The following is a 25227-nucleotide window of genomic DNA, read 5'->3' on the forward strand; positions in this document are numbered from 1 at the left end:
CTCTTGTGCATCAGGCAACACAGAAGCAATCTCCAAGGCAGAATGCACTGGTCCCACAGGAACTAGTTATTGTTGGTGACTCTATTGTCAGGGAGACTGGAATATACTATGCAAGAAGGATATGTGGAACAGGACCAGGGTATGTCTGCCTGGGGCAAAAGTTGATGACGTTGTAGAGCAGATATCATCTTTTAATGCCACAAAAGGTGATATTGTTGTACACGTTGGAACTAATTAATGACATTAAAAGTAATAGATCTGCAGATTTACTCAACAAGTACAGATCAATGTTGAAAAAAAGTCGTAAGTTAGAGTTGAATGTGAAAGTGTCTGCAATCCTGCCCAGGCACGATAGGAGGGAGTATATGATGAGATACTTGTCGATCAATTTGGCCCTGGAGAGATTGTGTAAGGCCAAGGCTCAATTTTTTTTCAGCCTGGTCTGTGCTTGTTGACAGGAGAGACTGCTTCTACAGGGATGGGGTACACTTAAATAGAAAGGGTGCAAGAATATTTGCTGATGCTGTTGAGGCAGTGTTAGGTGGGTCGGAAAACTGTTAGCTTGGGGGGGATACACAGACTAACAGTGGCTGCAGTCAGAGGCAAAGGTGTTTCTTGCACTGCTTCTATTAGAATGAGCAGCAGTATGGAAAGCAAGGCAATGGGGATTTCCAGAACTGTTGGGAGTCATAGTCGAACAAATAAATACATGGGCTGTGTTAGGGTAACTAAGTGTAGAAACATGTATACTTGCATATACACCAATGCTAGGAGTATAGTTAATAAATTTGATGAGACATCACAGGCAGATATTGTTGGGATATCAGAGATGATGTCACACAGATATAAGCAGTGCAGAATTGGAATTAGGAGTACAATGTGTACAGATACACATTGCACTCCCAGTGACAGGACAGGAAGGGAGGAGGGGGTTATGCTGTTAGTTAAGAAACACTAAAATCACATAAAACACATAAAAGGAAGTGCATCCAATTGATGTTGGTGGACAATGCAATGTTGGGTCTGTTTGGTGTGACATAAGCATTGGGAAAAGAAAAATGAGAGTAGGTGTTTGTTATAGGCCTAATGAATCTGATGAGTATAATGAGCAATTGTGCAGAGAAATAGAGTGGGCCAGTAAATCAGAATGTCTTATAATGGGGGATTTTTAACTTTCCAGATATTGCCTGGAACTTGTGAGTTGGTCACTCGCACACTAACAAGCCTTTTGTCGATTTATTGGATGACTGTTTTCTACAGCAACACTTTGTAATAATGTTCGAGAGGCAAACAGAGGGAGTAATACTATTGAACTGATTATCAGTAGTAATTATTCATGCATTAAGAATTTGCAGATAAAGGACCCACTGGGTGACACTGATCGCAATGTACTGATATGGGAATTACTTAAAGACGTAACTACCATCAAGGCTAAAGGGAAAGGTTTTGCTTTTGTAAAGATGATTACAGTGACTACAGCAGTGGTCTGAGAATTTTTAAATTCTGTACAGTGGGATCAACTGATGATGTTACCAAAGTTGAATTCTAAATGGAAAGCCTTCAGGGACTTAACGTTGGGGGCTACCAGGCTTTTCGTTCCAACTAAGAACTACTGTTCAAGGTGCAGGCCTAAATGGATGTTAGATGAATTAATGAGGCTTGTGGCAGAGAAGAAAAATGTATGGGATGCACATAAATTATCAAGTGACACAGAAGCCTATGTCAGATATAAACTTGTCTGTAATCAAGTCACAAAGGTGGTTAAGTAGGCGAAGGCAGATTACGAGAGATCTTTGGCAAAGGATGCAAAGAAAAACAGCAAAGAGTTCTTTTCTTATGTAAACTCTAGAAGGAACGGGATGAATCAGATTGGACCACTTAACAGATGGGTTGACTCTTGATGATCATGCTCAGGTAGCTGATAAACTGAATGACTATTTTGCATCTACATTCACACATGAGTAGTTATTCAATGAGGGGAATGCCAGAAGTTTAGCAAACTCTAACAGGGAGCTAAGTGATTTTGTAATAACTGAGAGCAAAGTGGAAGAGAAATTGTTGAAGTTAAACATAAAAAAGGCACCTGGGGTGGACGGGATCTATCCAGTTATATTAAAGGAGGCTGTAAAGGAAGTAAGCAAAGTCTTAGCCATAATTATGATAGCTTCCTTGGACTCAGGGGAGGTCTCCATGGACTGGTGGTGCGTAAATGTTTTACCAATTCACAAAGGGATGTTCAAAAGGTGACACAAGTAACTATAGACCTGTTAGTTTAACTCATGTTCTGGGGAAAATAATGGAGTCACTGGTTAAAGAAGCATTGCAGGATCATCTAGACAAGACTGCAGTAATAGTTAAGACACAAGAAGGGTTTGTTAAAGGGAGGTCTTGTCTGACCAATTTGATTGGATACTAGGATGTGGTCACAAAGGAAATGAATGTCAAAAATAATTTTGTTATTATATACTTGGATTTCAGTAAGGGTTTTGATACTGTTTCACATGGAAGACTGCTGTGCAAATTGGAGAGGTATGACATTAAGGGTAAGTTGCTAAAATGGATAAAGGGATGGTTGAGTGGGCGACGACAGAGTGTGGTAATCAGTGGACACTGCTCGCTCTTTGTGGACAAATGTTATTAGTGAAGTTTTCCAGGGTTCGGTGTTGGGCCCATATTTGTTTTGTATATTTATCAATGATATTGATGAAGGTATATCAGGATTAATGTCCAAGTTTGCAGAAGATACAAAGGTTGCAGGGGTGTTAGCAACAGTAAAGACAGTATGCTACTCCAACTGGATCTAGATAAGTTGAGCAAATGGGCTGAGAAGTGGCAACTGAAGTTTAACATTGACAAATGCAAAGTACTGCATATATGTAGCAATAACCAAAGAGAAACATACCAACTGTGTGGTACTACACTCAGGGAAGTGGAAAGTGAAAAAGAGCTGGGGGTAATTGTCCAGTCAAATTTGAAGTTCGCTGAGCAGTGTAGATGGGCTGCCAGAGCAGATCATGGAGCCTTGTCAATGATATATAGGAACTTTGCTAGCAGGGACAGGGAGGTGATTATCCCTTTGTATAAGGCAATGGTCAGGCCATACCTTGAGTACTGTATACAGATCTGGAGGCCTCATTTTAAGAAGGATGTAGAGCTGTTGGAATGAGTACAAAGTAGGGCAACAAGATTCATGAGGAGAACAAAGGGGTGCTCTTAACAAAAAAGGCTTAAGTTCTGCAAATCGCAGCTCCTTGAGAGTAGGCACCTGTGAGGTGATCTGATTGAGGTGTATAAGGCCTTGAATGGGTTTAGCAAGCTGAATGCTGATGGGCTTCCTCTTGCTCATATTAACAACCTGAGGGGGCATAGATTCAAATTGAGGAAAGACCGTTGTAGAATAGATGTGTGGAAAATTCCCTCTAGCCAGCTGGTAGTTGATTGCTGGAAGAGAATTCCAGCTGTTGTTGTTGAAGTTGATAGCCTAAATAAATTTAAGACTGAGCTTGGAGAGGCATTTGGAACGAATTAAGGGATGAAATAGGAAAGTTTTAATTTTTTATTTTTGATTGATTCTGCATAAGATTTCTTTCTTGGATTTTATGCCTCTACTAATTCTAATGCTAAAGCCCAGACTGTGGCTGGGACAAGACCAATCTGATCTAAATAATAATTTTACTTTTACAAATTAAATATACAGAATAAATATATAAAACAATGTGTATCTAATATATCAGCATAATAACAATGATGCTGGCCAACATGATTTCTACCTCCAAGAACTTAAATGCTGTTTTAACCAATTTTTATGTGTAGATTTTGATCCATTTTTAGCATTAGCATTAGCAGAGGCATTTGATGCAAGAAAGCAAGCTTATGCAGCATCAGCCAAAAAAAAAAAAAAAAAACCCACTTCCACTTCACCCCTCTGTTCATTCAAAATACCTGTCCAGCTGAGCCTTAAACTTATTTAGGCTATCAACCTCCACCACAAGGGATGGCAGTCTGTTCCACCAACCAACCACCCGCTGGCTAAAGGCAAATTTCCGCACGTCTATCCTACATCTGTCTTTCCTCAATTTGAATTTATGCCCTCTCAGGTGATTTTTCTGAGCTAGAGGAAGAATCCCATCAGCATTGAGCATGCTTAAACCATTCAAGGCTTTATACACCTCTATCAGATCACCTCGCTGGTGCCTAGTCTCCAGACACTGTAATTTGCAAAACTTAAGCCTTTCTTCGTAAGAGCACCCCTTTGTTCCATTCACTAATCTTGTTGCCCTTCTCTGTACTCGTTCCAACAGCTCTACATCCTTCTTGAAATGAGGCCTCCAGACCTGTATACAGTACTCTAGGTGTGGCCTGACCATTGCCTTATACAATGGAACAATCACCTCCTTATCCCTGCTGGAAAAATTCCTGTATATCATTGATAATACTCCATGAGCTACTCTTGCCGCCCGTCTGCACTGCTCAGAGAACTTCATATCTGCCTGCACAACCACCCCCAAGTCCCTTTCATTCTCTACCACTGTCAGTGTAGTACCACAGAGTTGATACGTTGCTCTCATTTAATCATGATACTTTCACATCATGTCACAGTTATTATATATAGATGGAGTTATGTTTTATCAAAATATGCCAATATTGCATAATCTAATCTATGACACACTGATTTATTTTAATAGATATAAGTTAATTCTCTTAATTTTAGCAATCGATTCTGGCCTTTGTTTTCTTGTGATAAACATAATCAGACTTCTACCTATGGTTTTTAGGTTCAAAATGTGATGTAACAATTTACAATTATAAGAGATCATACCTATTGTTTTTGGTGAGGATTTTTGTAGGCTGTGCTAAGGTTTTCCAAGTATTAACTGATTGTGACTCTATAAATGAGTTGTAGAGAACATATAATATTTTTTACACTTGAATTACAAACTTGAATTAAAAGTATATATCCGTATAATTATCCATATAATTATGTATAAATATACGTATATTATTTTAACATTAAACGTTGGTACATCTTTTGATGTAGATGTGATAGAAACGTTTCATGGGGATTTTTGGAATTAGCATGTTTATTTCCTCCAGAATCACATATTTTCATTGTGGAGATATGACAAAAAATATTTTTTGTTGGCTACTGTAATTAACTCTCAAAACAGTCATCAGTGTTAACAACTCCAGTGTACTGTATCGGTACACACTAATCTTGTTGTTGAATGCAGAGCAGCAGAAAAGGCACAAAACAAAGCTTGGGGTTATTCTGATGATATCCTACCACAGTCAATCTCTTGGCCTTCAAAAGTGCATGACATAATTGTCTTCAGAGCCAAAAGGAATTGTGGATCCACTATTACTCAGTCGACCAGCACTAAAACTGTTCTGGAACAAAATCCAGAAAATGAAGGTGAAATATACATCGCACCCTTCCTCAGTCCTGGAATATAATGGATACATTATTACAGACTCAACTGCAGTAGCCAATGCTCTTGGGAGACATTTTCTACCATCTCATCAACATTTTTCGTACTCCCCAGAGTTCCTGATCCTGAAGGACAAACAGGAAAAGTACTGTATTAAATTCAAATAAAAAATTCTCACCCTCATAATGAGCATTTACCATAGAAGAGTTAAAAAACACAGCTCTAACTCTTACTAGGGCAAGTGCTGCTGGATCAGATTTTTTCCATTATGATATGATAAAACACCTGTCAGCAGAATCCATGGACCATCTACTCTCTCTCTCTCTATAATCGAATCTTTCTAGAAGAGCAGTTTCCGGATTACTGGCATAAGGCGGCAACTGTGTTTGCCTTTCTGAAGCCAGGAAAAGACCCCAAAATCCCAACAAACTGTCATCCTATGACTCTGAATAGCTGTCTGTGCAGAATTCTGGATAGAATGGTCAATGCCCACCTTATATATTATTTGGACAAAAATGGACTCCTCTCCAGATTGCAGTGTGGCTTCTGAAGGAATGAGTTCACTTTGATTCATTTAATTAGACCATTTAATCATCAAAACATCCATTCGAGTTGCCTTTTTAAAACGAGAACACCTGGTGTCTGTGTTCTTCGATATGAAAAAAGCGTATGACACAACTTGGAGATTTGGAATTTTTAAAGGTCTTTATAACGTCGGACTTAGAGATCACTTCCCAACCTTTGTTAAAAACTTTCTATCCCATCGTTTGTTCCAAGTTCGTGTGGAGTCTACCCTCTCTCTCTCAGCCCTCTTGCCAAGAGGAGAGAGTACTCTAGGAATCAGTTTGAAATGTTACGTTTTTTGCCATCAAAATGAATTCCATTGTAGAACAACTTCTTCCAGCTGTTACTTGTTGCCCGCTATGCTGATGATTTCAACATATTTTCTTAATCTTGCAACATGAGGGTTATCGAGAGACAACTAAAGCATGCCATTGATAATCTGAATTCATGGTCAGTGAATAATGGCTTCAGGTTCTCCTCACAAAAGACGGTCTGTATACACTTTTTCTGCAACTTTACCCCGAACCTGAATTGAGAGTTGGACAGAATGCTATTCTAGTAGTACCCGAGACTAAATTTTTGGGCTTGTATTTGATAAAAAGTTGACATTCCTACAACACATTTGTCAACTATGAAGTGCACAAAAGCTCTGAATATTCTACTTGCTAGAAGTCAGAAATGGCTGTGGGATCTGCAGCTGTCTTCTCAGACACCACACTGTCTGAGCAGATCTCTACAGAATGCAGCATATCCACTGCAGAGCTACATGCAGTTGAGCTAGCTTTGGATCATATACAAATGCCACCACCAAAAATGTATTATACATACTGACTTCCTCAGTTCATTGCAAGCTTCATCATCAATGAGATTTAGTCCTCATTCACTCCTGTATGAGGATACAGCAGAAGCTACACTTTCTTTCTCAATCTAATTTTGACGTCCATTTCTGCCAGATCCTTAGTTATATTGGGACCATAGGAAATGATTTGGCAGACAATGCAGCCAAATCAATTACCCTTTTTAAACTCTTGCCTCCTAGTCCCCTATACAGACTACTAGTAATTATTACATAAGAAACTAAGTACTAATTACTCATGGCATGGGCAGGCTGCAAACAAGTTATATGAGATTAAGCCTGTACTCTGCATTCAACAACAAGATAAAACAGCAATGTTATTGCTGTTTTATCTCTTATAATATTTTACAATAATATTTTAATAAATTATACCATTTCATTTTATTCTTATATTTTATACCTTTTTGACTTGGTGCATTATAGCCTCAGATACTGATGCACCTTAAAATGCTTATACAAACAAACAAGGTGGTCATTGCCACAGGCTGCTGCATGTTCTACACAGGTAGAAGTTTTATAACTTAGCTTGTCTTATATATCCATTGCAAGAACTAGCTGTGCTGCCTTCCTAAGCAGATTAACTACTCCTTGAAATTCCATTCATAAACAGAATAAATGAATGAGCCCTGTGCAATATTCTAGGAAGGTACTGTGAACAGTGTTTCTCAAAATTTTTTGACCAAGAAAGTACAGCCATGTAAAAAAAGCTGGAGTCCACTTGGATCTCGCATAAGTATTGAAGGGTTAATTTATATAGTAAATTTTAAAGTAGACAAGCATTATGCACATGTCAACAAAGTTCAGTAACATGTTCATATTCAGAAAAATATGGCATTTTTAAAATTTTCTTCATATGTGTATGTTTCAGGTGCCCCATGAACATTGGTGCCTGGGTGCAGTGCACCCCCGGCACCCTTGGGATGGCCTGCCTCTGTATTAGACTGTCCAGTTATAATTCCAAGCCTTCTTGTCATATATCTAGAGTCTATTGCTACCAAATAGTGTGTTATTCAGAAATTACTGCTAATAAAACCTTGCATTTATATATGTTTAAATCTCAGTTGCCATTTTTCAGTCCATTTTCCCTATCATCTAGACCTTGTTGAAGTAGCATACTGTGATTAATGTCACCCTACCTTGCTTTGTATCATCAGCCAACTTAGACATAAAACTTGAAATACATCAGTATCATAACATTAATAACAGTAAGGGGGTCCAAAGCCAAACCCTGTCATACTCCACTCATTAGCCTGTGAACATCACTTACTGTTTATGACTATACTTTGTCTTCTTACCATCTTTTTATCTATAGTAGTAATGTGCCCCCCAGTACTACATTGTATATATTATACAAAAATCATTAATGTGAAACCATATCAAAAGTTTTACTGAAATCTAAGTATATGATATTGAAATTGTTCTTTTCTATTCAGTTTCTCTGTGGAAACTTAATAGTAACTAGTCTGGTTGGGCATAACCTCCCTTTGACAAATCCATCCATGCTGTAATTGCCTTGTAGATCTGCTCTCTGCTGCTGACGAGACAACCTTACATTATTTCTTTAACTATTGGTTCTGTTAATTTTTTCCTGGCATAGAGGTTAAATTCACATTCCTATGGTTACTCATTTCACCCTTTAATAGAAGGTACATTTGTACGTCTCCAAACTTTCAGAACTTCCGCTGAATCTGTGGATGCTCTCATTATTATGCTTGAAGTTTTGATTACTTCTTTTCCAGCTTATTTTAATATAACTGCAGTAAACTTTCAGAATAACGGCACCTTCCGGGATTCATGATGCCGTTATTTCGATTTTTCTGTTATCTAGAAAGTTTTATTTTCAATATATATTTAAGGCAGAAATAGAGGCTAAATAAGAAATGGAGAGATTAAGAATTTAATTTTATTAACTGCACATAAAAAACATAAACATGTTGACGATCCAGTGTTATATTCTGCCATTAATACACTCCTATTTATGCCCGTTCTATTTTCTATTATTATATCAGGTTTGTCATTAAGCTTTAATTAATTATTCTTCTTTTCTTCTCTGTATGAGGTTTATTAACATTAGGAGCCATAGTGAGGGGTTTTTAATTTAAAATAAATGTAAAACAGCACTATAATCCATGATATCAGTACAAATTCACTTTCAAAATGGTGAATTTAAACAAAAAAGTAATCACGTGACTTGCAGTTTTCTTTTTTCCGCACTGCAAGACATCTGTATTGTATGTAAACATCCGATTTCAATGTGCCGTTATCTCGAATGTGCCTTTATTTGGGGTGCCTTTATTTTGACAGTCTACTGTGTATAGATTCCATCAGCCCAAGGTGCTTGTTTACTTTTAGCTGCAGCAATTTCTCTTCCACCTTCCTGTCAATTATTATAAAATCATTTAACAACTAATACTAATTAGTAATCATTTAATTCCTAATTAGTATTAGTTGGATATCTGCTAATCCCCCCATCTCTAAAAACTTCTAAATATGTGAATGTAGATGCAAAATATTTATTCAGTTTGTCAACAAACTTTACAGTATCATTAATAGTTATTGCCCAGTGGCATAGCTAAGTTTTTTGGGCCCTTAGGCAAGAAATCATTTTGGGCCCCTTATTTTTATTAAAATAAATTTTAATTAGGTATAATATATAAAAAAAGGTTGAATCATTTTAATAACATAAATATGTACTGTATTTTATTTATGATTTCTTTATAATTTTACAAACATCAAAAACATGAAAATTAATATTACAATGTACTACTTATTAAATACAATTTTACAAACATAAAAAATTTTACTATAACTAATAATTTTACAAAAAGAAGCTAAAATGTTACTTTTAGCACTTTTACATTTGCGAATTAATAAAATCCATTTTACTGGCATATTTATGCTCAATAGCCAACATTACAAGATTGCACAGTTTAATTTGACAAATAGTATTTCTTTTATAATCTTTTATTGTTCGTAATTTACTAAATGATCTTCTTTTTGCAGAGGCAACTGGCAGGGTAAAAAATAACATAAATAAAGTAAAAATTTCTGAAAAGTCAAATAAAAAAAATTGTCTGATAGACATGTCTGCTTATAAATCTTGTTTAATAAGTGTGATTAAATTACAATATTGAATATTGAGTTGTGGAGAGAGAGAGTACAGATGAATACTTTTTTATGAGATTTTCATGCTCGCTTAATATATCAGCATTTGACATATTATTTTTTTTTACTAATTTCATACTTTTGAAACGATTTTTAATTTGTATTATAATTTTGTCTAAAACAGGAAAAACCACTGATTTAAAAAAAAAAAAAACTAATGTCTATTATCAAACAAAAAATTTGAAGCTAATTTATTGTTACTATTATCTTTTAGTTCTATGTTGTCGTTTGTCTTCAAATTTGGGATCTTCCCCGAACTCCTTGGCAATTTTCTCAGATTCATATTTAATTTGTTCATATGAATTTTGGAAGTTTTTTTATTTTTATTGACTTGGTCCAATACAGAAGTACATTCATTGAGGTTTATATCCTGCTTCTGTAGAGTTTTTGGAGCAAAATTAATTTTGCACATCACGTTATTCAAAAATACAAATGAAAATAAAATCAAGTGTCATCATTTGCTTCATTATTCTACGCACTTCGTCTCAGTCTGCTTTTTTAGTTGATTTAATATTAATTTCTGTCAAAGCTTTTATAATAACCCAAGAGAAACGTACTGACTGTGTGGTACTACACTTAGGGAAGTGGAAAGTGAAAAAACCTGGGGTAATTGTGCAGTCAAATATGAAGTTTGCTGAGCAATGCAGACGGGCTGCCAGGGTAAGATCGGGATAGTCTGGGATCTACTCCGAACTCCTTGGCAATTTGCTCAGATTCATATTTAATTTGTTCGTGTGAATTTCGAATGTTTTTTTTTATTTTTACTGACTTGGTCCAATACAGAAGTACATTCATTGAGGTCTATTTCATGCATATCTTGTCAATAATATATAGGAATTTTGCTAGCAGAGACAGGGAGGTGACTATCCTGTTGTACAAGGCAGTGGTCAGGCCACACCTAGAGTACTCTGTACAGGTATGCATGCCTCATTTCAGGAAGGATGTAGAGTTGCTAGAACAAGTACAAAGGAAGGCAACAAGATTGGTGAGAGGAACAAAGGGGTACTCTTACAAAGAAAGGCTTAAGTTCTGAAAATTGCAGTGCCTGGAGAGTGGACACCTGTGAGGTGATCTGATTGAGGTGGTAAGGCTTTGAATGGGTTGAGCAAGCTGAATGCTGATGGGATTCTTCCTCTTGCTCAGATTAAGAACCTGAGGGGCATAGATTCAAATTGAGGAAAGACAGTTGTAGAATAGATGGGCGGAAATTTGCCTTTAGCCAGTGGGTAGTTGATTGGTGGAACAGACTTCCATCTTTTGTTGTGGAAGTTGATAGCCTAAATAAATTTAAGGCTGAGCTGGACAGGCATTTGGAACGAACGGAGAGTTGAAATGGGAGGGTTTTTTTTTTTTTTTTGTTTTGTTTTTTGGCTGATGCTACATAAGCTTGCTTTCTTGCATCGTATGCCTCTACTAATGCTAATGCTAATATCCGCAAAACGAACTTTCACAGCTGTTATAGACTGTAATCTACCAGACCATCGACTAGGGTTGAGTTTTTTTAATGTAACTTCAGATTCCCCAGTAAATTTAGAAAGAAGATCTAATTTTTTTGTACTCTTTCTAAAAAAAATTATACAAAATTTGAAGAATGGCAAAAAATGATGAAACGTTATTACAACAATTTATGCTCTCATTAATAACTAAATTTAAAATGTGACTTGCACAATGAATGTACTCTGCATTTGATTGGATCCTTTTAATGTGCGACTGCACACCTTTATAAACCTCACTTGTGGCATTAGCCGCATCATATCCCTGACCATAACATCTTTGAATGGGAATATTTAGTTTGTGTAATATTTTCATTATATTATCCATCATTATTTCTGCCAAATGATCATTCATATCATAGAATCCTAAAAACGTTTCACAAATTTCAAAATCTCCGGATTTTTCATTTTCGTCGCGAATTATGTGAACATGTCATACAATAACACTTAATTGATCTTTTTTTTTTGTGAGATCTTGATTAGTATCCAAAATTAACAAATAGAATGGTGCTGAATTAATTTTGAGTGTAACACTTTTCTTTTGTTAATTTGGTACCTAAACATTCTATTAACTCATTTTGGATAGTGGAGCTTAAATAAGTTACTGAACCAGATGGCTTATTAATAATTTGTTTCATTATGTCATCATAGTAGGAAAGTAAACGGTCTTGCGATAAAAAATTTGTCATTGTAATCTTCTGAAAATCCTTTCCGATGACCGCGAAATGCTAAAGAATTTTTGGATAACCTGGATACTTATCATTTGACATTTGCATTTTTTAAGAACATCACAGTCTTACTGAAAAGATAGATTAAAAAAAAAATGTCTGAATCCATTATATTCATCTTTGTGAAAATAAAATCACTTCCTTTTATCTTTGACAGTAGTTATTTCTTTGAATAAATTCCACATCAGTAACACAGTGATCACTGCCACCTAATGGTTCCTTTAATTGAAGATCCTTAATACTTGATGGATCACTGCTGATAATCTAATCAGGAGTATTGCTTTCTCTTGTAGTCATTCCAACATGTTGATATAGAAATTAGTATCATCTAGCAAGTTCAGAAATTTTTCGCTATTGAGTTAGCAGTGAACACAAAGGCAATCAGTATTTGGAAAGTTAAAATCCATGATAAGACATTCTGATTTATTGGCTCATTATGTAATCTAAATGAGTATAATGAACAATTTTGTAAAAATTTTCATTATACTCATTTGGCCTATATTGGAATCCTACTCTACCATCATTTCCTTTCCATTTCCTCCTGTTTTCATTTCCTCCTGTTATGTCTCTCCTTTCTGTACATATTACAATCACCATATTCAAATTTTTTGTCCCCAATATCAGTGTGAAACCATGTTTCTGTTATACAGGTAATGTTAGCATTTGATGATGTAGCTAATACTTCAAATTCATAAAATTTATTTCCTATACTCCTGGCTCTAACATGTAATTGCTGGTTCCATTTGACTCCTCACCAGACTACACAATTCCCCTTTTCTCTTGTTTCCCAGGCTGCTCATGAATTCATTGACCATTGTCATGGCTATAAGAGCAAGGGCTAAAAATGTTAAAGACTGAAATCAAAATTATCCTGAGGAAACTGTGACGGTATTCATGGAAAGCAATAGCTTGTTCAATCACATTCAAGTTCACCAACAGCTACATTACATACATTTTATGGAAGAAGTGGCTATTTCAGATTATAGTGACTACAGAAGTTTCCAAAAAATATTAAAAAAAAAAAAAAAATGTTTGTAGAAGGCAATTGTACATGAATCAAATATTTAATATTAATAAAATGAAGTTGTTTTTGAAAAGGATTCTCTGAATGGCATTAAAGGGCTTTCTCAAATCTTCATATTTTTACTGGTAGTCCATGATGAAGGGTTAGATTTCAGGATCATTACAAAATGAATGTTTTACTGGAAAACTGCACTATGAATTGAATACTGTAAAGCTTAAAATTGTGGATTTCAAAATTTCGTTAGTGGTGGTTAATGCCCCCGAACATCTTGTTGTGCAGACATTATTCAAACATGTTAAAGTTGTTTTTGCTTACTTATACCTGGCAGTAGTTAAGTGTTAAAATTCTTTTCATTGAAAGTAAACAGTATCATGTATTATTATTTCTTTTTTTTTTTTTTTGAAATTAGTTGCATATCAGAAATATGCATAAACAAGTAAAACACAAAGCATATTCACAGTAAAGGATAAAATTAAAAGTATGTTGATCAGCTGTGGAGGACTGAACTGCATGCTAAAGTCCCGATGAGTCACATGGACCAATAGTGATTCCTCTCTCTCTGTCTGATCCAAAGAGCAGTGGATGGTTATCCAAAGGAGATGATGTCACTTAACATTTATTGGTTACTATACTGAGCACAGATGCCCTTGCTGAGGATGACTGGGCACCGCACTGTGTTGGATAGGAAAACCCCAAGAGTGTGTGTGTGTGTGTGTGTCACACACAGCACTGGATAGGCCTACAATGAAGACCACTTTGGCTTCTAGAGACTTTGAAACTCGCTCATAAACTTCACTTTGAAAATTTATCTGTGCTTTAGCTTGTATGTTACAAAACTGGTTTATTGTAATATGCCAACATTGACAGATTCTTTCTCCTCTCTATTCCTCAATGGATTCAGTACTGTATTGTTAATTTTCTTTTTAGGTAAATGTTTTATTATAGCAACTCTAGTCCTCCATAAGAAAATGGGGTACTGGAGATCTTAGACAGAAGCATGTTGATGGTTCTCTCTAGCAACCGAAGGGTAGCTGATCCTTGTCAGTTGGGATGGGGGGAGATGGTCAGAGTGCAGAATTGGCAGCAAGTGCAGTGTCATACTACAATCGCCAGTTACTGGAGTGGGCTCTATTGTGGACCCCCACATTTGAGGGGTCCACAGTAGAGCCCACAATGAGGCTGCAGGACAGTTTAACACCTGTCCTGCAGCCTCATTCCTTCAGGATTATTGTTGTGAGAAATCACTGTACTGCCCTGATACATCGGCAAACAAGTGACACAGACAAATATCCTTTGTCTGTGGTACTCATTGATCACTTATTCAGGATGGTAGGTGCATATTTTCCTTTATATAGCCACGAGGCCTTCTCTTAGCTTTTAGGTTAAAAGTTATTTGCTTACATATTTCTTGGACTGTCAGGTCCAGCAGTATATAGTATGTTTAGACACATTTTTATTTTAAAAAATTATTTATGCTTGAGCTTGTATGTTATCAAACTGGTTTTTGTCGTAATATGCAAATGGCTGACAAATTCTCCTCTCTCTCTCTCTATACATCCAACAGACTGAGTGCTGTTTTGTTAATTTAATTTTAGGTAAATGCTTTCTTGTATTATATTAATAATTACATTAAAATATGCCCTTTTATTCCATTACAGCCTCAGAAGAAGGGAGCAGAGCAGCTCCTGAAACATCAATCTCTTTAATCCACCTTCCACATTGCTGGATATTTTTATGCTACTGCTTACCCCCATTAAATTTCTATAATATTGTTATGCACAGTCTTGTGTTTTCTTCTAAGTAGTTATTGATGTGTCTCACATCAACTGAAAGTAAACAGTATGTATGAAGGGAATTTTACCTGTTTAACAGGTAAAATGCCTGTGAGTGGAATCTTTACATTTACCATCTCTTACCACCTGTGGGTGATTTTACTGACCATATACTATATATGAGTTGTTGATAAACATTTGAAAAACAAAATACAAGAACACAGAAAAAACCGATTTGTTGTGTTTTTTGGGTTCTTGTATTTTATTTTTAATACAGTTTTCTTTCAGTCTAAAAATTACTGTTTTGAGATACATGTCCTTATAAAATTAAATATCAAGATTAAATTTAGCTTTCATCTTGATATTTAGTAAACAAACCTTTCTTGGTAAACAAAAAATCTTTACTTTGGAAAATTGTTAAGCTCTAACTGGTTCTTTTTTCCTTTATAGTAAAAGCTCAAAAATTAACTTCACAGTTCTGAGATACTATGTTTAAGTTTTACACTTGGATACAGGGCCCCCTCCGTAGCCAGGTGGGCAGGAGCAGCAGTGCGTAGCACACGTTTCTTGATTAGACTGGGGTTCTAGCCCATGACCAACAAATACGGAGGATGCGGAAGGGTCAGGGAATGACCACCACATATCCCCGGAGCAATGTGGCCTTAGTTGCTAATGCTCCTAAAAACCAAATAACAACAACTTAGATAGAGTATCAAAAAATAAACCTGTTTTACTTTTGAATATTCTTTAAAGTACTTTTTTTATTCTTTGAAATACATTATTAACTACAAATAATAATGACAATTTTGCACCCTTAATCATGATTATTTCATGTATTTTTAGGAGATTTAGCAAAAGAAGATGATGTATTAGAATGGCTTGAAGAACAACAGAAATCTGATGAGATAGAAACAGTATCTAGCAAAGTTTTAGAACATATGATCAATAAGGCGGACTACCTTGCAGTACTTTTTTGTAAGTAGTTATTGATGGGCCTTGCATAATTCTTTTTAGTAAGTATTTACTAGAACAGTGGGCAGCAGTGCGTAGCACACGCTTCTTGATTAGACCGGGATTCCAGCCCGTCACCACCAAATACGGAGGATGCGGAAAGGTCATGGATGACCACCGCATATCCCGGAGCAATATGGCCTTAGTTGCTAATGCTCCTAAAAACTAAAAAAAAAAAAAAATAACAATAACAATAACACCAAATATGAAGGATGCGGAAAGGTCAGGGAATGACCACCGCATATCCCTGGAGCAATATGGCCTTAGTTGCTAATGCTTCTAAAAAAAAAATCCCAAATAACAAACCAAACTAGAACAGTAACTATCATAAATAAATAATACTAACTAAAAAATTATCTAATTAGCAAGAATAATTACCAAAAAAGTAGTAACACTTTCAATAATATAGTTAATAATTTGTAATTAGAGAGGTTACTATAAATAACAAACTTAAGAAAGTAACAAAATATAAACTAGGCAGGTTAAAGTGATGTGTATTAGTATTGGCAAAATGATGAAAGGAAACATCATTTGCCAGTACCAGCCAAAATATTAATGGGTGTCCCATTTTGCCAATGTGGCACTAGACAAAAAATTTTCCATTTAATAATTAAATGGAAAAATTTCACACATCTAGTCTTGATTATTCCTCTCTCAATTTAATTGTGTGCTCCTTTGTGTGTGTCACATGACTAAAAATAAAAGTTCTCTCTGTATTTAGTTTACCGAAAACTTTCAAATCCTTAAACACTACAAGTTTACCCTGCAGACAGCTAGGTTTTAAATTTGGAAAAATAGTAGAAGTCATTGACCCAGACACTGGATATAAAGTAAGTAAATGAAGATTATTTTCTGTGAATACTGGTGAAATTATTAGTATGCTAATAATACCATGGATAAGTTGAAGACTGGGAGGCATGAACTAAGAAAGCAAATAAAGAAGGTTACTTTTCTTTTTTTCTTTTTTTTTTTTTTTTCCTTCTTTTTATTGACAGCTGTTAAAGGCCTGCACTACTTGAATAGGAGGATGGGTTGAAGGTTTGATTACAAGAGTCTTCCACAAAAGAAATCACTGGCATTCTTCATTTACCTTCTTTATTTCCAGTCTCTATATCAAGTTTCCTAAAACTTCTTAGCATTAGCATCAGCCAAAAAAAAAAAAAAAAAACCTTACCATTTCACCCATCCAGTCACTTCAAATGTTTGTCTTGTTCATCCTTAAATTTATTTAAGCTATCAACTTCCACAAAAACAGATGGAAGTTTGTTGCAGCAATCAACTTTTTGCACATCTATTCTACAACTGTCTTTTAGCATTAGCATTAGTAGAGGCATGCGATGCAGGAAAGCAAGCTTATGCAGCATCAGCCAAAAAAAAAAAAGAACTCGCTCCCATTTCACCCATCTGTTCGTTCCAAATACCTGTCCAGCTCAGCCTTAAATTTATTTAGGCTATCAACTTCCACAACAAAAGATGGAAGTCTATTCCACCAACCAACTAACTGCTGGCTAAAGGCAAACTTCCGCACATCTATCCTACATCTGTCTTTCCTCAATTTGAATTCATGCCCTCTCAGGCAATTATTCTGAGCAAGAAGAAGAATCCCATCAGCATTGAGCATGCTCAAACCATTAAGGCTTTATACACTTCAATCAGATCACCTTGCAGGTGCCTAGTCTCCAGACACTGTAATTTGCAAAACTTAAGCATTTCTTCTGTTCACTAATCTTGTTGCCTTTCTTTGTACTCGTTCCAACAGCTCTACATCTTTCTTAAAATGAGGGCTCAAGACCTGTATACAGTACTCAAGGTGTGGTCTGACCATTCCCTTATACAAGGGGATAATCACCTCCTTATCCCTGCTAGAAAAATTCTTGTATATCATTGACAAGACACTATGAGGTACTCTTGCAGACCGTCTGCACTGCTCAGAAAACTTCATATCTGCCTGCACAATAATCCCCAGGTCCTTTTCATTCTCTACCACTGTCAGTGTAGTACCACAGAGTTGATACGTTACTCTGGGATTACTGCTTCCCATATGCAGCACTTTACATTTGTCAATGTTAAACTTCATTTTCCACCTCTCAGCCCACCTGCTCAACTTTTCTAGATCCTGTTGCAGCAGTGTACTGTCATTAGTGTCATTAACAACCCTGCCAACCATTGTATCGTCTGAAAACTTGGATATACCATCATCAATATCATTTATAAATACAGAAAACAACAATGGACTCAACACTGAACCCTGAGGGACTCCACTAATAACATTAGTCCACGAAGAGCAGTGTCCATTGATTACCACTCTGTCTTCTTCCACTCAACCATCCCTTTATCCATAGCAGCAATTTGCCTCCAATGCCACACCACTGCTCCAATTTGTGCAGCAGTCTTCCATGTGCAACAGTATCAAAGTTTTTTCTTGCATCCAGTTCCTTTGTGATTACGTCATAGTATCCAATCAAATTAGCCAGACAAGACTTCCCCTTAACAAACCCATGCTTTGTCCGAGCTATAACTGAAATCTTCTCTATATGATCCTGCAATGCTTCTTTAACCAGTGCCTCCATTAATTTCCCTGGAACAGAAGTTAAACTAACAGGTCTGTAATTACCTGTGTCTCCCTTTGATCCTCCTTTGTGGATTGGGGTCACATTTGCACATCTCCAGTCCATGGGTACCTCCCGTGGGTCCAGGGAAGCTCTCATAATTATGGCTATGGGTTTGCTTAGTTCCTTTGCTGCCTCCTTTAATATAACTGTATAGATTCCATCTACCGTAGGTGCCTTTCTTATGTTTACCTTCAACAATTTCTTCTCCACTTTACTCTCAGTTATTACAAGATTATCTAGCTTACTGCCATAGTTGAATACACCTCTGGTATTCCCCTCCCTGAATAACTCCTCACGTGTGAATGTAGATGCAAAATATTCATTTAGTTTGTTAGCTACTGAGCAGGATCATTAACACTTGAAATAGGCCTGTGGGGTTGGGCATATTCATAATATAAGTTTTTAGTAGTTTACACCAACCTTGCGTTGAAATAATAAAACAAAATTAATAGTTTATTAAACTGTTAATTTTGTTTTTTGTTTTATTATTTCAATGCAAAGTTGGTGTAAACTACTAAAAATTTATAATAGGATCATCAACAGTTGAACCATCGATATCAAGTGGACTAATCTGAATCTATCATAGGCTTCTGTGTCACATGTTAATTTATATATATCCTATGCATTTTTCTTCTCTGACACATGTCTAATTAGTTCATCTGAACTTCAATTAGGCCTAAATCTTGAAAAATATTTCTTAGTTGGTATGAAAAGCCTATTAGCTTCCAAGACTAATTCTTTGAATGCTTCCCATTTTGAATTTGCTGTTGGTAACATCATCAGCTAATGTAGTAGTGGCAAGTAATGCAGGAAAGCAAGCATATGAGCTTATGCAGCATCAGACAAATAATAAAAAAAAAAATGATAAAACAATCCCCCTCTAAATATTTGTCCAGTTCCTCCTTAAATTTACTTAACCTATCAACTTCCATAATGACAGATGGAAGTTTGATCCAGTAATTAACCACCCACTGGCTAAAGGCAAATTTCTGCACATTTATTCTACATATGTCCTTCCTCAATTTCAATTTATGCCCCCTTAGGTTCGTAATCAGAACAAGTGGAAGAATCCCATCAGAATTAGGCGGGCTCAACCCATTCAAGGCCTTATATACCTCAATCAGATCACCTCGCAGGTGCCTAGTCTCCCAGCTGCTGCAATTTGCAGAACTTAAGCCTCTGCTGGTAAGAGGATCCCTTCATTTCCCTCAACAATCTTGTTGCTCTTCTCTGTACACGCTCAAGCAAATCTACATCCTTCCTAAAATGTGGCCTCCACACCTGCGCGCAGTACTCAAGGCGTGGCCTGACCATTGCCTTAAATAGAGGGACAATCATCTCCTTTTTCTGGTAACAAAATTCGTGTATATCTTTGATAACACCCCATGACCTCACCTGGTAGCCTGTCTGCATTGCTCAGAAAACTTCATATCTGACTGTGCAATTACTCCCAGGTCTTTTTCATTTTCTACCACCTTTAGTGTAGTACCACACAGTTGGTATATTTCTTTGGGGTTACTTCTACCCATATGCAGTACTTTGCATTTGTCAATATTAAATTTCATTTGCCACTTCTTAAGCCCATCTGCCCAAATTTTCTAGATCCTGTTGTAGTACCACACTGCCATTACTGTCATTAACAACCCTGCTAACCTTTGTATCATCTGCAAATTTCAATACTAAGCCTGATATACCTTTATCAATATCATTGATAAATATACAAAACAGCAGTGGACCCAACACTGAACACTGTGAGACTCCACTAATAACATTAGTCCACGAAGAGCAGCACCCATTGATTACCACACTCTGTCTTCTCCCACTCAACTATCCTTTTATCCAATGTAGCAACTTACCCTTAATGCCATTCTGCTCCAATTTGTAAAGTAGTCTTCCATGCGCAACAGTGTCAAAAGCTTATCTGAAATCCAAATATATGATACCAAAATTATTTTTTGCATTCAGTTCCCTTGTAACCACATCATAATAACCAATCAAATTAGTCAGACAAGACTTTCCCTTAATAAACCCATGCTGTGTCTGAATTATTGCTGCTTTCCCTTAACAAACCCATGCTGTGTCTGAATTATTACTGCAGTCTTATCTAGATGATCCTGCAATCTTTAACCAGTAACTCCATTATTTTACCCGGAACAGAAGTTAAACTAACTGGTCTGTAATTACTCGTGTCACCCTTCAATCCCCCTTTGTGAATTGGGGACACATTTGCACATCTCCAGTCAGTGGGGACCTCCCCAGAGTCCAAGGATGCTCTGATAATTATGGCTAAGGGTTTGCTTACTTCCTTTGCCGTCTCCTTTAATATAACTTGATGGATCCCATGCACCCCAGGTACCTTTCTTATGTTTAACTTCAACAATTTCTCCTCCACTTTGTTCTCAGTTATTGCAAAATCATTAAGCACCCTGTTACAATTTGATAACCTTGTGGCATTTTCAGACCTTAATAACTCCTAATGTGTGAATGTAGATGCAAAATACTCATTCAGTTTGTTTGCTATCTGAGCAGGATCATCAGCAGTCGAACCATTGATATCAAGTGGACCAATCAGATTCATCCCCTTCCTTTTAGATTTTATATAAGTTAAGAAATCCGTGCTGTTTTTCTTAGCATCCTTTGGCAAAGATTTCTTGTAATCTGCCTTCGCCTGCTTTGTGACTTTATTACAGACTGGCTTATATATATCATAGGCTTCTGTGTCGTCTGATAATTTATATGCATCCCACGCATTTTTCTTCTCTACCACGAGTCTCATTTTTTTCATTTGACAACCATTTAGGCCTAAACCTTGAACAATATTTCTTAATAGGTATGAAACGTTTAGTAGCTTCCACTATTAATTCCTTGAATGCTTCCCACTTAGAATTTGCTGTTGGTAACATCATCAGTTGGTCCCACTGTACAGAATTTAAAAACTGTCTGAGACTAATATATTCACCATTATGGAAGCAAAAACCCCTTCCTTTACCCCTGATGGTAATTATATCTTTAAGTAAATCCCATATCAGTACACTGTGATCAGTGCCACCTAATGGTTCCTTTATCTGCCAATTCTTAATACATGAATGATCACTGCTGATAACCAGATCAAGAGTATTACCCTCTCTGGTTGCCTCTCGAACATGCTGCTGGAGAAAACAATAATCCAATAAATCCACAAAAGTCTTACTAGTGTGCGAGTGACCAATCCATAAGTTCCAGTATATATCTTGGAAGTTAAAATCCCCCAATATAAGACATTCTGATTTACTAGCCCACTCTATTTCTCTGTACAATTGTTCATTGTACTCATTTGAGCCATTAGGCCTATAACACAATCCTACTCTGATTTTTGTTTTCGCAGTGCTTATGTCACACCAAACTGACTGAACAGTGTACTGTTGAGTCAGTTTTGTGTACAACCAAATGTATACAACAACATCACCTTTTGTGCCCTAAAAAGATATCTGCTCTACAACGTCATCAACTTTTGTCCCTGGCAGACATACCCTGGTCCTGTTCCACCTATCCTTCTTGCATAGTATATTCCCCATCTCCCTGACAATAGAGTCACCAACAATAACTAGTTCCTTTGCTACCAGTGTATTCTGCCTTAGAGATTGCCTCTGTGTTGCCTGGTGCACAGGAGTGAACTCTGGTGCTGATTGGGCAGCTGAGAGCTGGATGGGCCCCTCATATTAATTTCTTCGAGGATATCTACCCTACACCTCAAACTCTCATAGACGCCCATCAGAACGCTGAGTTGGTGATTAATTTCTTCACATTCTGTGCACTTAGCACACACAAAGACATCCTCCTTGGCTAGATCATGTCCTGTTCTCAACAGGTCTGCAAACGTTTCACATTTTGCTCATTTTTTTGGACTATGATGTGTTGGAAAATTGCCCCTTCGGTTGTCCTCCGAACCACAGTACTACTGCTAATTTGTGCTCATTGATTTACTGCTCTAGTCTGGGTCATTCCATTTAAGTACAATTTAATTAACAATGGAATTTAATAAGATTAATAAATTTTTAACTGATTAACTAATAATTCTATACTAAGCTAACAGATTTCTAATACAGTGCTACATATTTTGCTATCTAGTTTTATGCTAGATCTTATGCTATCAAGTTCGAGTTATATGTTACGCTATTCTGTATCGTATAACAATGGCAGCCAGTTACAAATGGTAAAATCTGTGGACACTAAGTATTAACTTTCAAAATTGCCATCTAAATTCAAAATAAACCAAGGAGTTTGACTAGGACTATAACGCTACTAATAGAAAATAATTTAGTATTACAATTAAGTTAATAAAATGTCTGTATATAAATAAACACTTAGCATTCACTGTAGCTGCAAAATCTTGTCTAACCCATTGGTACCCTCGTACCTGCAACTCTGTAGCTCATCCAGTGAGCTGCTAAACAAATATCCATGCATGCAGACATGTAGTAGTAGTGGCATGTGATACAAGAAAGCAATTGTATGAGCTTATGTAGCATTAGCCAAAAAAAAAATAATTTCACACAACCATTCCCTCTAAATGTTTGTCCAGTTCCTCCTTAAATTTATTTAACCTATCAACTTCCACAACAACAGATGGAAGTTTGTTCCAGCAATTAACCACCCGCTGGCTAAAGGCAAATTACCGCACATCTATTCTACATCTGTCTTTCCTTAATTTGAATTTATGTCCCCTTGGGTTCTTAATTTGAACAAGTGGAAGAATGCCATCAGAATTCAGTGTGCTCAACCCATTCAAGGCCTTATACACTTCAGTCAACTCATTGTGCAGGTCTCTAGTCTTCAGCCACTGGAATTTGCAGAACTTAGCCTCTCTTGGTAAGAGGATCCCTTCAATCCCCTCACCAATCTTGTTGCCCTTCTCTGTACATGCTGAAGCAAATCTACATCCTTCCTAAAATGAAGCCTCCAGATCTGTATGCAGTACTCAAGGTGTAGGTACCCAACTGAAGTACTGCATACAGTACTTCAGTGGCAACTGAAATACTGTATACAGTACTTCAATTGCCACTTCTCAGCCCATCTACCAAAATTTCTAGATCCTGTTGCAGTAGCACACTGCCATTGCTTTAATTAATCCTGCCCACCTTTGTATCATCTGCAGACTTCGACACTAAGCCTGATATACGTTCATCAATATCATTGATAAATATTCAAAACAACAGTGGACCCAACACTGAACCCTGTGGAACTCCACTAATAACATTAGTCCACGAAGAGCAGCACCCATTGATTACCACCCTCTGTCTTCTCCCACTCAATCATCCTTATATCCATTGTAGCAACTTACCCTTAATACCATTCTTCTCCTATTTGTACAGTAGTCTTCCATGCACAACAGAGTCAAAAGCTTTCCTGAAATCCAAGTATATGATATTAAAATTATTTTTTGCATCCAGTTCCTTTGTAACCACATAATAATATCCTATCAAATTTGTCACACAAGACTTTCCCGTAACAAACCCATGGTGTGTCTGAATTATTGCTGCAGTCTTGTCTAGATGATCCTATAATGCATCTTTAACCAGTGACTCGATTATTTTACCCGGAACAGATGTTAAACTAACTGGTCTGTAATTACTCGTGTCACCCTTCAATCCCCCTATGTGAATTGGGGATACATTTGCACATTTCCAGTCCATGGGGACCTCCCCTCGAGTCCAAGGATGCTCTCATAATTATGGCTAACGGTTTACTTACTTCCTGTGCTGCCTCCTTTAATATAACTGGAGAGATCCCATCCACCCCAGATGCCTTCCTTATGTTTAACTTCAACAATTTCTCCTCCACTTTGCTCTCAGTTATTACAAAATAATTAAGCACCCTGCTACAATTTGATAACCTTCTGGCATTTTCAAACCCTAATAACTCCTCTTGTGTGAATGTAGATGCAAAATACTCATTCAGTTTGTTTGCTATCTGGGCAGGATCATCAACAGTAGAACCATCAATATGAAGTGGACCAATCAGATTGATCCCTTTCCTTTTAGAGTTTATATAAGTAAAGAAATCCTTCCTGTGTTTCTTTCCATCCTTTGCCAAAGATTTCTCATAATCAGCCTTCGCCTGCCTAACTTCTTTTGCGACCTGATTACAGACTAGCTTATATCTGCCATAGGCTTTTGTGTCGACTGATAATTTATATGCATCCTATGCATTTTTCTTCTCTGTCACGAGTTTCATTAGTTCATTTGATAACTATTTAGGCCTAAACCCTGAACAGTATTTCTTAATAGGTATGAAACTTTTAGTATGTTCCACGATTAATTCCTTGAATATTTCTCACTTAGAATTTGCTGTTGGTAACATCATCAGTTGATCACACTGTACAGAATTTAAAATCTGTCTGTGGCCACTGTACTCATCTTTATGGAAGCAAAAGCCCTTTTCTTTACCTCTTATGGTAATTATATCTTTAAATAAATCCCAGATTAGTACACTGTGATCATTGCCACCTGGTGGTTCCTTTATCTGCAAATTTTTAATACCCGAATGATCACTGCTGATAACCAGATCAAGAGTATTACCCTCTCTGGTTGCATC

General features: G+C 36.6%; 1 protein-coding gene across 1 annotated transcript in view; it reads left to right on the forward strand.

Moving 5' to 3' along the window:
• The window catches only part of LOC150081560 (uncharacterized), a 710435-nt gene that overhangs the window by 222624 nt on the left and 462584 nt on the right, over window positions 1–25227 (forward strand). The window contains exon 9 of the mRNA XM_090380128.1: window positions 15875–16006. Within this exon, the coding sequence (XP_090236254.1) occupies window positions 15875–16006 (132 nt within the window). The remainder of the gene's footprint in view (window positions 1–15874; window positions 16007–25227) is intronic.

This window comes from Mastigoproctus giganteus, chromosome 8, assembly GCF_048544385.1.
Source record: "Mastigoproctus giganteus isolate SK-2022 chromosome 8, ASM4854438v1, whole genome shotgun sequence".
NCBI lineage: Eukaryota > Metazoa > Arthropoda > Arachnida > Uropygi > Thelyphonidae > Mastigoproctus > Mastigoproctus giganteus.